At 53.3% G+C, this 16,536-nt stretch overlaps 1 protein-coding gene across 3 annotated transcripts in view; it reads right to left on the bottom strand.

Annotated features, from left to right (window-relative positions):
• MTMR14 (myotubularin related protein 14) overlaps nucleotides 1-16,536 on the bottom strand; it is a 65,772-nt gene that overhangs the window by 24,582 nt on the left and 24,654 nt on the right. For 2 of the 3 annotated variants that reach the window (XM_077324841.1, XM_077324843.1), the window contains exons 10-17: nucleotides 16,118-16,184; nucleotides 13,671-13,756; nucleotides 11,147-11,223; nucleotides 10,567-10,603; nucleotides 8,742-8,812; nucleotides 7,837-7,886; nucleotides 3,772-3,910; nucleotides 110-286 (exon numbers count right to left, since the gene is read on the bottom strand). In XM_077324841.1, coding sequence (XP_077180956.1) covers nucleotides 110-286; nucleotides 3,772-3,910; nucleotides 7,837-7,886; nucleotides 8,742-8,812; nucleotides 10,567-10,603; nucleotides 11,147-11,223; nucleotides 13,671-13,756; nucleotides 16,118-16,184 — 704 coding nt within the window. The remainder of the gene's footprint in view (nucleotides 1-109; nucleotides 287-3,771; nucleotides 3,911-7,836; nucleotides 7,887-8,741; nucleotides 8,813-10,566; nucleotides 10,604-11,146; nucleotides 11,224-13,670; nucleotides 13,757-16,117; nucleotides 16,185-16,536) is intronic. The other variant, XM_077324842.1, reaches the window with a different exon arrangement.

The raw sequence follows: 16,536 nt of genomic DNA, 5'->3' as shown, positions 1-16,536 counted from the left end.
AAGCCCGCACACCCAAGAACTGAATTCTCAAAACCACTAGGTGTGCCAAACAGAGAACCTGAAACACATGTTCAGCTGTCCCCCCCACACTGTGAAGCGTTACTCTCACCTGGCTTTGGGGACTTCCAAGGGACTGCTGCCCAGCCTGGAGAAGTTGTCCGAATGGTTGGAAGAGGAGGAGCTGGAAGACCTCGCTTCGAGCACGTTCTGGAGTGGCGTTCTATCCTCGGGTGGCTGAGCCCGACTCCACAGCACCGTCTGGGGAGAGGACGCACAGTTTTTCCTCCTGAAAGGATTTGGGAAGAAAGAGCACGTTCTGAGACTCTCCTGGGACCCCCAGGACAACTTCCACGCCATTCCGGCAATGGAAGAGAACGGCAGCTCAGCGATTCTACCAATAAAGTGCCAGAACTGGGCAGCAGAGGGGCATGCTGCGCCAGCACTTCTAAAACTTCAGGGCTGAGAGGGGGAAAAAAGAACTGTTCTGGGAATGTTAACAGGGATTTCAGGCTGGCCTCCCTGCCCAATAATGCTCCACATTAATAAATACAGAAAATGAAAAACAAAAGAGACTTTCAGCGTTAAATTGCTGTGCGTTGGGGGAAGCAACATGGAGTTATTTTGCAAGTGGGTCACAGACCTACTTAAAGCCCAGCTGACTTTGCTTCTTCTCTGTTACAAGTACTTAAATCCTGGACGTGTCCCGATGCAGGAGTGGAAGGGCAAGATCCAAAAAGGGCTCTTGGCCTCCGGCTCGTTGCTAGAAGCTAGGCTGGACACCTGCCCTGGATACCGCAGCCAGCTCGGTGCAGCAGCTAGGAATGTGGATTTCAAATCTGGCGAGCCGGGTTTGATTCCCCGCTCCTCCTCCTCCACATGCAGCCAGCTGGGTGACCTTGGGCTCATCACAGCCCTGATAGAGCGGCAACGTGTCTGAGGACCACTCGGCTCACAAACGCAGGGACCCCCCACAATTGCAGAAAGGCTAAGGACGCAAAGGGGGAGTCCCACTGCTGGCTCTGTGCCTCCATCTCTGCTCCCTGTTGGGCGATTACCAGAGGTCTGGATTATTACCCCTGGCTGTGCACGCTAATAAGGGCTCTCCTCAAACCCCAGCATTTCCTCGGAAGATCCTCAGCAAGCCGGCTCTCGAAGGCGCGAGGGCAGCAGGCTGAGCTTTCAAGAGCCTCCCTGCGCTCCCCGCGCCACCGTTGCTGCACTGTGCGCGGGCACAAGGCTCAGGCTTAATGAAGTGCCTAATAACACTGCCACAGGCACTCAGGCAGGCAGGAGAGGCAATTAAAATAAGGAAAGGGGAGCGAGGCTTTTAGGAGACGGAGGACGGGGCTTCCTGCGGCTTGTGCAACCGGACCAGCGTGGGGAGGATTTGGGCTGGGGGGAACACGGGGGGGGGGGGGGAGAAAAGGAGGCAGACCAGAAGCACAGGCCCAGCTGGCGGCTAAAACCCGCTTGAGGAGGCTTCGTCTCCCTGGCCGTACTGTGGCCCGAGCCAAGCAGTCACCGTGGCCAGCCTCAGACCCCTTTTGTGGCAGCAGCGCACTAAAGCAAAGAGGCTCAGAAAAAGGCCGGAGCTGCAGTGAGGGCAAGATGGCCAGGACGGCAGACTAGGGCTCAGGAGGCCCGGCTTTGAGCCCCTGCTCAGCCCGGGAAGCTCACGGGGCAGCCTTGGGCCAGCCGCTCTCATTCTCTCGGCGTGGGAGGAGGGAGATCCAGGTGCGCCGCTCCAAGCGCCTTTGACGGATGGCAGGGCGCAAATGCAAGGGGACAGATGTGAACCGTGGCCTCCGGCAAGAATCTGGCATCAGGCTTTTCTCCCGAGAGCTGCTGTCTCCCTCTGGAACACAGCGAGGGTCCAATTCCTCACTGTCCGGGAGGAAACCCCTGAAGAGACGGAGCTTCTGTGGCAGAGTAGGGATGTGGACCTGGGTGCCCCTCACCTCCCAGTTCCAGCCCTCTAACCACGGCGTTGCACAGTCTTCCGGAATATATTTAATTCAACTAAAATGAATCTGCCCCTCCTGGCTAGGAATCTGGATGGGGTCAGACCTTCCCATTAACCGGGGAGTGGACTGGACCAGTTCTGAACAGTACGGAGCAAAGTCTCTGCTCTGCTGCCTGGAGGAGGCTCGCCTGGGACAGACGAGGGTACGCTTTTGAGGCAGGGGCGGCCAAGCGGACTTGGCGGCAGGGCCTCTGCTTCAAGGCCGTCCAAGCCCCTGAGCAGACTGCCCCCCCTTCCTCTCCTCCGGGCTCCGGGAAGAGAAGCCTGATAGCGGAGCCAGCTGAGGGCTCGCCGGTACCCAGAGGATTTCTAGCTGCCTCTCAGCACAGCCCAGATTTAGCTCAGAATAATTGCACTGTGAAATATCATTAGCACACGTGCTCGGGGAGAAGAGAGAAAAATTAAACTGAGCGGGGCATGGCCAGCGGCGAGGGCTCCCGACTCCCCCGCCCGCCCCTAGCCCCCACCAAGCAGACTTCCCGCGATACATCCAGGGCATGAGGCCTCCAGAAAAGGCAGCCCGAAAACCAGAAGGGGAACAGGAGCCCCCCCCCCCCCCGGGTGATGCTGGTTTCATTCTGCCCTCGCTGTCGAGAGCCCTACGGATCATCCAAGGGGCCAAGGCAGCATGGCACGTTGGAACCGGTTTTATTTAGCTATCGATTTATGCTCCAGTCCTCCTTCGGGGGCTCAGACCATGCTAGGAAAGACCGATTCAAGGGACTGTTCCCCGCCCGAGGTGACAGACAGGCGTTTTTGACCTGGGCAGATCAAGATTGCACAGACAGGTGGGGGCCACTCCTCCCCCGGGGGAGGGACAGGTAGCCTCTCCTGGTTCAATGCCATCAAGACAAGCCCTGGAACCAAGGGAGAAGGCTCCTCCCCTGCAGCATGTTCCAGAGGCTGCCAGTTCAGCATTGGGAGAGGTGCTAGCCGAGGGAAAGACACCTACTGCTTGGATTAGAGGGGCCATTCTGTCACCCTGCTCAAAACTATTCCCCCCTCCCTGGCCCAAGGCCTCTGAGATCTCCGCGAGGGCTTCCGGCCTCTTCGTTTGTGCTGGGAACTTGGCTGGGTCTTCACCAAGCCATGAAAAGGAGGGATGGAAATGCCCTGGAGGGGAAGCAGCCGGGCTGCTTACAAAGGACAGGAAGGAGGCCCTCCAGACTCAAGGCCTTCAGCAGCTCTTCTTCCGGGGGAAACAGGCTTCAAAAGCTGCTCAGCAGGAAGTCACCTTTCAGCTTTCTGGCTTATCCTGAACACACACGAAGCTGCTTTATTGTCGGTCCAGCTAAGTCAATATTGAAGAAGAGGACTTTGTTTCTATCCCTCACTTTTCACTCGCCAAAGGAGTCTCAAAGCGGCTTCCAATCACCTTTCCCTTCCTCTCCCCACACCCCGGGAGGGAGGTGAGGCGGAGAGAGCTTCTGAGAGGACGGCTCTGTGAGAACAGCTCCCACAGGACTGCGACTAGCCCAAGCTCACCAAGCTGACTGCAGGTGGAGAAGCCAGAAATCCAACCTGGCTTGTCAGATTAGCGGCTGCTGCTCTTAACCGTGGCACCCAGCTGGCTCTCCGGGGTCTCAAGCGGAGGTCTTTCACATCACCTGTGGCCAGATCCTAGAAAGGCTAGAGATTGAGAACCGGGGTCCTTCTGCCCGCCACGGAGCCACTCTGCCACTGAGACACGGCCCTTCCCCTCCCACAGCCTCCATGACAGGCAGGCGCAGGCAGGAGTGGTGTCTTACCAAGCGGCTTGTGTCTGGGAGCCTGCTGGCATCAGCTCCACCGCTTCGTAGGTGAAGCTCCCCGCGGCCCCAGGGGAGCTCTCCATCACGAGAGAGAAGTCGCTGCTCAGGCTGGTGGTGCTGCCCCGGTCCCTCTGCTCTGGAATACAAAAGGAGGTCGGTAAAGGCCCAGCCAGGACTGCTCTTCCACAGACGCGGGGCTGGGGTGGGGCTGTTTTCGTGGATGCACCCGGGCGGCCAACCTGGACACTTAAGGAAGGACAGCGCCCGAGCAACCCCCACGGCCGGAGCAGCAGAAACCATGCTCAGGCAGTGCTGTGAGGGCCCCAATCCAAGTGCTATTCCTCCTCCCGCTAGCGGTAGGGTCAGGGGTTGGGGGTTTTCCGCCATGTCGTGGACTGTGGGTTTTACTGTATTGGTATTTTTCTGTCCATTTTAATGGGGTTTTAATGGTGGGGGGCGTTTAGCTGGACATTTTGTAACCCGCCACGAGCCTGCTTGGGAGTGGCGGGTAATAAATTTAATAAATAGAATTCTAATAATTATAATATATTATGATAATTATAATATAATTATGATAATATAAGGTTGTCGAGGGCTGATCCCACGCATTTCTACTTTGCCGTGGCCTCTTTGCAAGAAAAAACAAAAACGCTGCAGAATCCTGTTAAGTCAGGAGTGCCCCCATGTTTGGTGGAGCCCCTTCAGCATCCGGTAAAGACAAAGCCTCCGAATCCAGGAAGCAACAGAGCAGAGCTTCCAGGAAGGGGCGGGAGAAGTTTTGAATAGTCGCTCTCATCTCAATACCGACGGCCAGGAAAAGTACTTACACCACCTCCCGAGGCCTTTTACTGGCATAACTTGTCACGAGGCCGGGAGTTCGGGTTTCTTCGACGCAAACTTTGGCATGCATTTTTGCAAGCCGCTCGATACACGCCTCGTGGCAGCTCTCCCATCCGAACGGCAACTCGTTCTAGCCACTCTATGCCGGAGGGACTGCCGCGGCTTCTGCTAGTCAGAACCACAAGCGCGGGAGGGGGAGAGGAGGAAAAAGTGTGCAAAAGTTGAGGACGTGGGCTTTGACCCTCGAGGGCTGGCCTGAAAGCACATGAGACTGCTGAGAACGGAGAACGGGACCAGAGAGGCGGAGAAGCTGAGAAGGATCTCATGCTGTCAAATTTCAGCTTTTTGGTGCAGAGGCTTGGGGTGCTTTAAAGTTGCTCCCAGACTCAAATCTAGCATGCTCTGGGAGGCTTCCATGCAGAGGGTATAAATACCAGGTAGACTATCCCAGGAACGGACAATGCTTGGCATTTGCAAATAATAATGGAAAGCGAGAAGGGGGTGGGGTTGGAGGGAGGAAAACACTGGTGCTTTCCCCGATTACAACGCTGATTTCTTAAGTGGATTGTTGAAGGCTAAACTATGATGGCTACAGAGATGGCCTTCACCCCCAAACTACAGTTCCCCCTTTAAAGATGGAGTGCATCGGGACACTCACTGCCCTCAAGTTTACATCTGTCGATGCACTCCTCCACACAGATCGTTGCTCATGAGAAGCAAGGGGAAGTGTGCGCATTAAACCTGCCTCCAAGGCTCAGCCAGGCAAGTATAGTTTACTCGAGATCTTGGATGGTTCGCCCTTTCTCAGCCTGGACGCCCCACCTGCAGAAAGGTGGTTACTTTCAATACATCAGATAGCTGCTCTGAGCCACAGGCCACACTGAAGGAGGAGGAGAAGGTTCTTATATGCTGCTTTTCTCTACCCGAAGGAGTCTCAAAGCGGCTTAGTCGCCTTCCCTTTCCTCTCCCCACAACAGACACCCTGTCAGGGAGGTGAGGCTGAGGGAGCCCTGATATCACTGCTTGTTCAGAACAGCTCTATTAGTGCCGTGGCGAGCCCAAGGTCACCCAGCTGGCTGCATGTGGGGGAGGAGCGGGGAATCAAACCCGGCTCGTCAGAATCGAAGTCTGAACTCCTAAGCACTACACCAAGCTGGCTCTCTGGAAAGTATACTGCATAAATTATAACCACAGCCATGAACGCCCTGAATAGTTTGGCCGCAAGCCCGGCCAAAACCATGACCAGAAATTTGCATAAATGATTAATCTTAACTTCCTTATTTTACATCAGTGCCACTCCCACAAACCTCACCATTTTACGCAATTTATTTTGTTACACTGAATCGCCGGGAGGGCACTGAAAGCGTCTCCTTCCAACCAATGGAAATCTTCTTTAATATCACCCTGGCTGTGAGATTCCGGTAGGGACCCTGTATGGGCTTTGATGCATATCTTTGCAACTAAGAGGGCTAGAAACCTGACAACCCCCCCCTCCTTTCTCCTTCAGGTGAACGCTGTCAATCCTATTGGATATTAAGGACACACAACGCACCCTGAGCATCTGGATTTCTTTCTCTTTTTTTTAAACGCTTAATAGTTTATTCCACAGACTCCCGTGTGGGAATCAGTCATTAAAGACAGAATTAGCAGCTGCACTGATCAACAAAAAGCTACTGAGGAAGAATCAGCATGGATTCTGTAAGGGAAGATCTTGTCTCGCTAACCTTTTAGGAGTTTTTTGAGGGGGCGAACAAGTAGATGCTGTTTACCTAGGCTTCCAGAAAACGTTCAATAAAGTTCTTTATCCCAGGCTCCTAAGTAAACCCAGCAGCCACGGGATAAGATCACAAGTCCTCTTGTGGATTAAAAACTGGTTAATTAACAGGAAACGGAGAGGAAATCTAAATGCTTTCACAGTGGAAGATGGTAAGCAGTAAGGGTATTGCACGGCTTGGTCCTAGGTCTGTTGCTTTTTAACCCATTCGTTATGGATTTGGAGTTGGGAGTAAGCAGTGAAGTGGCCAAATTTGCAGATGGCACTTAGTTGTTCAAGGTGGTGAGAACCAGGGAGGACTGTGAGGCCCTCCGGAGGGATCTGTGGAGGCTGGACGAGTGGGCCTCCCCATAGCAATGTCCCTGGACAAAACTGTGATATGGCCTCATTCGGAATACTGTGTACAGTTCTGGTCACCACCTCGCCTCTAAAAATATATATTATAGCACTGCACTGGGAAAAGTACAGGAAGGGGCAACTAAAACGATATAAGACTGGCAGTCTTCAAGCAAAGGTTGGATACACACTTTTCTTGGATGCTTTAGGATGCTTAGGGCTGATCCTGCGTTGAGCAGGGGGTTGGACTAGATGGCTTGTATGGCTCCTTCCAGCTCTATGATTCTATGATTTTATGATTCTATGACATGAGAGGTTTTACAAAATTATGCGTGGGGTAGAGAAGGCAGAGAAAGAAGTACTTCTCTCCCTTTCTCACAATACCGGAAGTGATGGACACTGGATGAAATTAATGAGCGTTAAGGATGGAACAGATAAAAGGAAGTTCTTCTTCACCCAAAGACTAACACACAACTGGAATTCATGGCCGCATAAAGTTGTGGGGGCTAAAGGCATAGACAGCTTTGACAAGGTTGCTAGGTAAACATCTGGAGCAGAGGTCCATCAGTGGCTGTTAGCCAAGAGGAGGGCCGCGAATACTGGCAGGGGCTTATGGGAACTGTAGTCCATGGACATCTGGAGGGCTGCAGTTTGACTACCCGTAGCCAAGTGGTAAAGCCGTGGCCAAGTGGTAAAGATTAAGCACTCTTGGTGTTGGGGGGAGGGGGGCAACAAGGGAGGGCTTCTGAAGTTCTGGCCCTGCTTATGGGGGGTCTCTTGATGCCACCAGGGTTTTGGCCACTGAGTGACACAGAGGGTTGGCCTGGATGGGCCATTGGCCTGGCCCAACCTGGCTTCTCTCCCGTTCTCATGGGATCTGCATTCTAACTTAGCTTTTTCAAACGCCCACTGCAACGCATCCCTATTGCGACAGAGTGGACCAGAGGCACTGATCTTTCTCGGAAGCCAAATCTCACGATTTGCAGTTGACCCAGCCTCCTTCTGGAGAACCTCCATTCTACAGTCTCCCTAAAACCAAGCAGCTCCCTTGGCCCTCCCCATCCGCCACCAGGAACTCCGATCCGGGCGGGAAGGGAGAAAGCGGCACTCACTTAGCATGCAGATCTCTTCCAATGTAAATCCGGGGGGCAGGCTCTTCCTTCTGGGGCAGGAAAAGGAGAGAAGAGAGAAAGGGAGGTGACAGAGTCAGTCTGCATAGCCGCCTCAACATAAATATCAGGGGTGGGGGGTGGGGAGACAGGACAGGGACTTTCCCTCTTCACTCGGAAGACGACCTCCTGCAGGAAAGCCATTTCGCTGAAGCGCTTGGAGGGTTTTAATTAAAACGAGGCAGGGGAGGGCACAGTAGTCCCCACGGCCACAAGGGCAAAGAGAAAGTTTTCTCCTGCCCACCCGGAAGCCACTCCAAGCCGCCCCCTGGCAGCAGCAGGAAGGAAAGGATTCTTCACCTATCAGATGGTTCACAGCCACCAGCTTCGATGGCTTCCCCCCCAAGCTCAAAGGAAAAATTGCAAGCGGGTGGGCCCCCCCCGTGAGAGATCTGCATCCAGCGGCAACTGAGACCCAGTGCTGGATAGCAGACAAGAGGGGAAACAGGAGTGGGATGCCAGAAGTAGATGTCAACGTCACTGTGACCAGTGGGAGTCCTGCTCGGCCGCTACATGGCTCGGCAAAGTGCGAATGCCGCAGCCAGCCAGGGGAGAAGGCCCTCCCCGCCTCAAGGGTTAACCACCACAGATGGCAATGAAAAGTAGCCCCACCCCTGCTTCCCTTATTGATGACTCCCGGCCCGAGGGCCCCTGGAGAACGCAACATGCCCCCGATCCTCGGCCCCATTTCCGCCCCCCCCCCAGGTCCTCCGAGGGCAGAATAAATTAAAGCGAACTGGGCCAGGACACGAGGGCTTCCGTCTCCCAGAAGGAAAGAGCGTGTGCTAGCGAGGAGGCTCTGCTCCCTCTTCAGCCTGCCCTGCGGTGGCTGACGCCAGGGCTATTACCTCAGCGGCTTGGCGGCGGAGAACTCCTCAGAGGTGATGTGCTTCAAAAAATCGAAGCAGAAAAAGAAAATCTGCAAAGACAGGGGGGGAGAGAAACAGAAAGAGTGGCGTTTTCGGGTTTTAAGAGAGCAACAGGGCTAGGCATGGGGAGGTGTCTGAAGGTTTCGTACCTCAGCAGGCCCCAAACAGGTCACACATTTCTGGGGCCTTAAGGCAGGGGTAGTCAACCTGTGGTCCTCCAGATGTCCATGGACTACAATTCCCATGAGCCCCTGCCGGCAGGAGCTCATGGGAATTGTAGTCCATGGACATCTGGAGGACCACCGGTTTGACTACCCCTGCCTTAAGGTACGACCCTTGCAATCCACCAGCCAGACCCACGTAAAAGGGACACTCACAATGGCTAACAATTCGCTCCTGGCAAACTGCCCCCCCCCACAAAAAAAAACAAACCCCAGCTTTGGGCTTCTCAAGCTAAACTAACTCGGCATGCACAATCAACGCCTTACACCAGAAACCCCCAGGACCTGCTGCTTTGGCCTCTCTGCAATTTGAGGAAATTTAAAAAAAAAAAGTTTTTGCACATGCTGTTTCATTTGGCTGTTTATGAGCTCCCAAGCAGCCCTATTCACGTTCGGAGGCTGAGTGGACTCAAATCCCGCAGGAGCTTAGAGACCAACAAGATTTCGGGGAGGGAGGGGCGAGCTTTGGCCAATCAACGCTCCCACCGGCAGATTTGGAAGCCAGTGTGACGAGCCTTTTGCCACGGATGCCTGCTGGGGGGTGCTGGGCCAAGTCACTCTCCCTAGCCTACCTCACAGGGCAATTGTTTTGTGGATACAAATAAAGGAGGAGGGAACAATGTTCTAGGCCAGGGGTAGTCAAACTGCGGCCCTCCAGACATCTGTTGACTACAATCCCCATGAGCCCCTGCCAGCATTTGCTGGCAGGGGCTCATGGGAATTGTAGTCCATGGACATCTGGAGGGCTGCAGTTTGACTACCCCTGTTCTAAGTGTACAAGGAAGAGGCAGGGCTTCCCTTGAGGCTGCTCCAGAAACTCCAGCTGGTTCAAAATGTGACAGTGCAAGTCCTTCCCCAGTGGAAGCTCCATATGGAAGTGATGCTCTCCCATCTGCATGGGCTCCAGGACTGCAGGTTCAAGGTTTTGGTATTAACCTTTAAAGCCCTAAACAGTCTGGGACTGGGGTATCTATGGGGCTGCCTTTGCTACTCTTTAAGATCATCTGTCCAAAACCTGCACTGGATCCCCAGCCCAAAGGAGACGAGACTGGCCTCAATCAGGAACAGGGCTTTTCAGCCTTGGCCTCAGCCTGGTCGAACGCTCTGCTGAGAGGGATCAGGGCCCTGCCAGACCTTAACCAGTCCCACAGGGCCTGTAAGACAGAGCTGTTCCACGAGGCCTACGGTGGGAGCCCCGAGGGACCATCAAGAAGTGCTGGCCTCACGATTGCAAGTGGAGAGAAGATCTGCCCTCTAAAGATCTGATGGCCACAGTCCAGGAGCAGAGAGGTTTTAGAGCCCCTGCTGCTCTCACAAGGCAAACATTGTTCTTCCCCCTTGCTCCCCCCCCGCCCCATTCTTATCTCGCAGTGCTCCCCATTTTTGTAAGTGAATTCACTATAAAAGTTATCTTGCTCAGAGACATTGTGGGTTCCGCTCAGAATTATCGTCTCTTGACTCTGGATTTTCGTACCGTGCTAATCTCTCTGGGGCATGTTTTTTTTGGAGTAACTGAGCCCCCATGGAGTAGCTGGAGTGGGGACTCTGCTGCCCTCCCTAACAGCCCTTGGGAGGTCACTCACCTCCTCTCCTTTGCTGAGCCGGTCCACCAGCATATGCCTGCAAGAGAAAAATTTGGTGTTGGGGAGAGTAGAAATAAAAGACTGGTAACAGTTCACAACCCAGAGTAAAATGAAGAATGAAAGGAAGCTTACTCTGCAATTCCCACACCAACTCTGTTTTTACGGACCATCTAGCACAGTGGTAGTCACCCTGTGGTCCTCCAGATGTCCATGGACTACAATTCCCATGAGCCCCTGCACAGGTTGACTACCCCTGCTGTAGGGTTTCTGAGGCAGGAGACCTTCAGAGGCAGCTTGCCCTGGCCTGCCTCTGCATAGCATGCCCTGGTATTCCCTGGTGGTCTCCCATCCAAATGCTGGCCAGGGCTAACCCTGCTTAGCTTCTGAGATCAGATGAGATTAGGCTAGGCTGGCCCAGATCAGGGATCATAAAGACTAAGGAAGGTTTTATTCCGGTGCAAGCCCATGTGGAGTAGAGGACACTTCTTCAAAAGCACTAAGTCAGCCAGGCTTAGTATGACAAGTCCCGAGTTCAAAACATTTGAAGGACATGGCAGGGCTAACCTCCAAACACGCTTACCCGAAGAGGAACCAATCATAGGCCACTGTCAGGTAAAGAATCTCTGCAGGCTCCAGGGATGCATGGATCAGCCCGTCCTAGATACAACAACAAGAACAAGGGACAAATCACACATCACTCCCTGTGCAAGGCCGGCCTGCTCTTCACTTATTCCCTTAAGGACAAGGCCCTGGATTGGCACCCAGAAGAATTCATTTGAGGCAGCAAATCCTTCTTCAAAGCCTACCTTTTCTTCCAGAAGAGATGCACTGCAGAACTACGCAGCACAGAAACAAGAAGTTTCGGGACGTCCACTCCCCCCCCCGCCGCCCATATATTTAACACTAAGTCCATAAGAGCAAGCTTATTCTGCTAGATGGAGGACATCCAGGCCCTGCCAGAATAGACACAGTTCTGCAGGACCTGCAAAATGGAGCTCTCCCATCAAGCTTTCGGTTGAGACCAGGGAGCTGGTAACACCTACGCACCCCCCCCCCCATCATCATAACCTCATAATACCCAAGGAGAACACCTAAGGGAGAGAGACAGTCAATTGAACTGGACAACTGCTTAATTTTGATGGTTTCAAATGTTTTAGAAATTGTTTTAGAGTTAGATGATTAAACCTGCAACTAATTTTTAACTTGTATATTGTTAAATATTTTATATTTGGTGTTCGCCTGCCCGAGCTGACATCAGGAGGGCGGATAACGATAATAGGGATCACTTAGAAACAGCCCAGAATGCACAGCATGGCTTCTGCACATCCTGTGCCTCTTAAAGAAGTAACCTCTGGGCTTTTTGGCCCAGCTCTTTATCTCTGAGGGAGCCAGCGTGGCGTAGGGGTTAAGAGCGACAGCCTCTAATCTGGAGAGCCAGGTATGATTCCCCACTCCTCCACACGCAAGTAGCTGGGTGACCTGGGGCCAGTCACAGTTCTCTCAGAGCTCTCTCAGCCTCGCCTACCTCACAGGGTGTCTGTTGTGGGGAGAAGATGGGTAGGCAAATTGTTGGCTGCTTTGAGACTCTTTCGGGTAGAGAAAACTGCGGTACAAAAACCCAACTCTTCTTCTGAGATTCGTCCTTCATTCTTTCCTCCACTGCTGGACAATCCCAACACTTACTGCTTTCTGGACATCTCACCAACATAAGCCAGGCAAAGAGTTCTAATTTGTCCTAGTTGTCAAAGAGCCTTCTGCAGAACATGACATGGACCTTGCGCTTCGGTGGAGGCTGGGATTTGCACAGACGGGGCTGGGCAGCCTACCAAGCACTTGACCCTGCCTCCCTTAGCCATGCCCAACTCCCGCATGGCGCAGCTCCTGGGGACGCTGGCGTGGCATTCGGAAGAGAGGAGAACGCACGGCTTCAGGGGTGGCCTTATGCTGACTTTGGCTGGGAGGGAGAGGAGAAGTCATCGTGCGTCTCGTCGGGTCTGAATCACATCTCCATTTCAAATGTTAAAGGGCTGGGAGTTCTGAAGGGGAGGTTTCGCAAAGTCAAGGCGAGCCGCAATCAAATATTAAACAGCACAGGATGTTCCTCACAATGAGTGGCAGGATAAATCTGTGAAGTCTTTCAGAGGGCCACAGGACTCTTGTCCTCACAATGGAGGGGCGCTCAAGGCGGAATGAACCACGCCACCTCCAGAATCTCGGCTGTTAATCAGGGGAGAAACATTAGATGAAAATTAAAGAGTGGGGAGAACAGAAAATGCTTAGTTTCTGCTCCCTGTGATGTACATAACATACATATCAATTCTTTAAACTAGATGAGCGAAGACTCACCAAGGAAGAATAGCTGCCAGCAACCTTTTGAGGTATCCCATAACACAATGGGTTTTTGACCACACGGGAGGCCCCGGAAGCCACCCGACCTTTGGCGTCAGCCCTATGGAAGCCAGAAGGGTGCAACTTTTGCTTCCTACAACTGAGTTCCCTCCAAATCTCCTTCTACCCTGGTCAGGTTCACAGTTTACCAGCAACCTTCCTTCCTGATGCCACACTGTCCACAAGCATCTCAGTTCAGCGGCTAGCCTTTGCGGGTTTCGCAGGCAAGACGAGGCTTGTCTAACAATTTTAATCACAGAAGAAGAAGAAGGAGTCGGTTCTTATATGCCGCTTTTCTCTACCCGAAGGAGGCTCAAAGCGGCTTACAGTAGCCTTCCCTTTCCTCCCCCCACAACGATCACCCTGTGAGGTGGGTGACGCTGAGAGAGCTCTGAGATTCCTGCTCAGTCAGAACAGTTTTATGGGTTGTGGCGAGCCCAAGGTCACCCAGCTGGCTGCATGTGGGGGAGTGCAGAATCGAACCTGGCATGCCAGATTAGAAGTCTGCACTCCTAACCACTACACCAAACTGGTTCTCCAGGGTTGTGGGTAGGTTCCAGAACTGTAACTTCACATTTTACACCCCTATCCCTCCTGCAAAGGGGCCCAGCTTTCCCCTGCCTCGTGAAAGTCAACAGATCAGCTATGCCCAGCCTCTCCCTTTTGAGATCCTATCTGGTCGGTACTTGCAAGGCGGTGCGCCCACTGGTACTCACAGCCCACAGGGAAAGGCGCAGGAGGGAAATGAAGAGAGGTGTTCTGTCCCAGCCGGATATACAGTGTACGAGGAGCCCACCGTCATCTGCGCTGAGCCAGCAGGAAGGGAAAACAAAAAGAGCAAAAGGGGGCGGGGGGAGAAAGCTCGGTTACTTGCATGGCATTCAGGATGAAAAGCCCCCCACCGGTACGGAGGCCTCTGTTAGTCCCCAGGAGGTGCCGCGGCATATGCCAGGCTGGCTGCACAGGGAGGAGCCTTCCCCAGTCTCTGCAAAGCAGGATCCCAAGGCAAGGAGAAAGGGACAACAGGGCGGGTGGCAGCAGGAGAACAAAAAAGGTCAGGGGAACTTCTACACGCTCTGCGCTGACCTGGATGGCTCAGGTGAGCCCGATCGTGTCAGATCTCGGAAGCTGAGCAGGGTCGGCCCTGGTTGATGTTTGGATGGGTGGCCACCAAGCCAGTCCAGGGTGGTTATGCCGAGGCGGGAAACAGCCTCCCACCTTTGGCCACCCTTCCCTCGTCACGAACTCTCCCTGCTCGTCCCACTATGGGCCCCAGAACCCCACCTGAGCCAGGTGACCCTCTTAGCGGGGTCTGCGCAGAACAAAGGACAGGGCATCACGGTGGAAGACTCAGAGCATCGGCAGCAAGAGCTGCGGCGTGGGGGAAAGAGGTCCTGCAGATCACTGAGACTAAGCCCCCCTCTTCATAGCAGGAACGCCAAAGCAAACCGGCTGCCCAGCCTCTCCCAGGAGACCTCCAAGTGAGCAAGATGCAAATTTAAGCCAAGGTGGGGAACCATCACACGAAATGGCACATGACTGCAGACCTATCTTGACGCTTTTGACTGGGGTTGCTGGTTTTAGGGGTAGGGGTTTTAATGGGGTATGTTTTTATGTAACCTGCCTTGAGTTTCTGAATAAGGAGGGCAATAAATTGAATTATTATGATGAATAATAATAAGCCACTTTTCACTCCCCAAAGGAGTCTCAAAGCGGCTGACAGTCGCCTTCCCTTTCCTCTCCCCACAACAGACTCTCTGCGAGGAAGAGGGAATCTAATAAAGTACTAGAGATGGGCATCTAATAAAGGTGATGGGCAGTTGATTCAGGACAGACAAAAGGGAAGACAACTTTATAGACAGAGTGCTTAAAATGTGACATTCGCTGCCAGGGAATGAAGTGAGGGCCACAAGAATTAACAGCTTTGAAGGGGGGACTAGACAGGGTCATAGAGAACAAGTCTATCAGTGGCTTCCAGCCCTGGTGAGTGAGGGGAGCCTCCACATTCAGAGGCAGCAATCCTCTGAATCCCAGAGTCAGGAGGCAACATCAGAGGAAGGCCTCAACCTTGGTGCCCTCTTATTGGCCCTGCAGAGGAACAGGTTAGCCACTGCGTGAAATAGGGTGCCAGATCAGACAGACCGCTGGTCTGATGCAGCATTTTGTTCTTACCCCCATCCTAGAATAGAATCATAGAATCATAGAGTTGGAAGGGGCCGCACAGGCCATCTAGTCCAACCCCCTGCTCTACGCAGCATCAGCCCTAAGCATCCTAAAGCATCCAAGAAAAGTGTGTATCCAACCTTTGCTTGAAGACTGCCAGTGAGGGGGAGCTCGCCACCTCCTTAGGCAGCCTATTCCACTGCTGAACTACTCTGACTGTGAACATTTTTCCCCTGATATCTAGCCTATATCGTTGTATTTGAAGTTTAAACCCATTACTGCGTGTTCTTTCCTCTGCAGCCAACAGGAACAGCATCCTGCCCTCCTCCAAGTGACAACCTTTCAAATACTTAAAGAGGGCTATCACGTCCCCTCTCCACCTCCTTTTCTCCAGGCTTGCCACCCTGGCAAGTTGCAGTGGCTGTCTGGTTTCAGCCAACGGAGATGGGGGAGTGAAGAATGTATTTAGGAAGCTGAACCCGGGGCTTCCCCTTCCCCCAAGCCCAACTTCACACCCAGCAGAGGGTATTGTTTCCTGGGAAGGGTTGCTCTTCTCTTCGAAACAGAAGAGAGTAATCCAAAAATGAGCCAATATGCAGGCCTCCAAACCTGCAGTGCTTATAACAGATCAGAGAATGCAATTTGTGTGAGAAGGATCGGCATTTTTTTCTTTTGACGGGGAGGGGCTTTATAGCCCTGAGGTCTCACCTGCAGCCCCAAATGGCCAGAAACAGAACGGAGGCGTATGCCACTCACTGCTGCAGCCTGACTTGGCAAAGCCAAGCAGAGAGTCTTGAAAGCAGGGTCCTGAAACCGCTGCCTGAAGGTGTCAAGCGAGCGACCTCCGCCATTCCTCCACCCCCCAAAAAAGCTTTCTTTCAAGGTTACCAGAAGGTCCAGTGCAGAGGTAGCTGAGAGGGACCAGGGCGTAGTGCTCTGTGCTGGCAGCCAGTCACCCCCACACCACCCTCACACCGCACAGGAGGAAAAGGCCTCTCACCGTCCCTGTTGATAATGGAGACCAGGAGCTTCAGGTAGTTCTGCGTCTGCTGCACCAGGTCCCAGCTCTGAGAAGGACACGGAGAGAAGAAGAGGGACAGCAGAAATTAACAAAGTTGGGAGTCCAGCGGCACCTTTAAGACCCACACAGTTTAAGGGCATGCACAGTTTTTTGGACACTGCTGAAACGAACATCACTTTGCAATCTGCGATCATCACTTGCTACACCTGCCCTTTCTGCTTGTGCCGGCAGAAGGGCTACTGGCTTCGTTTCTACCCCACCTTTCTCCCCAATGGGACCCAATGCCACTTCCTTTGCTCTTTCTGTCTGCCATTTTATCTACACAATGACCCTGCAAGGCGGGACAAGTGGAGGGTGTGTGTCTGGCCCAAGGTGACCAAGCTTTCATGGCAGAGAGC

The sequence above is a fragment of the Paroedura picta genome, chromosome 3 (assembly GCF_049243985.1).
Source record: "Paroedura picta isolate Pp20150507F chromosome 3, Ppicta_v3.0, whole genome shotgun sequence".
NCBI lineage: Eukaryota > Metazoa > Chordata > Lepidosauria > Squamata > Gekkonidae > Paroedura > Paroedura picta.
The sequence above is the reverse complement of the archived record's forward strand: the minus strand, read 5'-3'. Positions and strand labels throughout refer to the sequence as shown.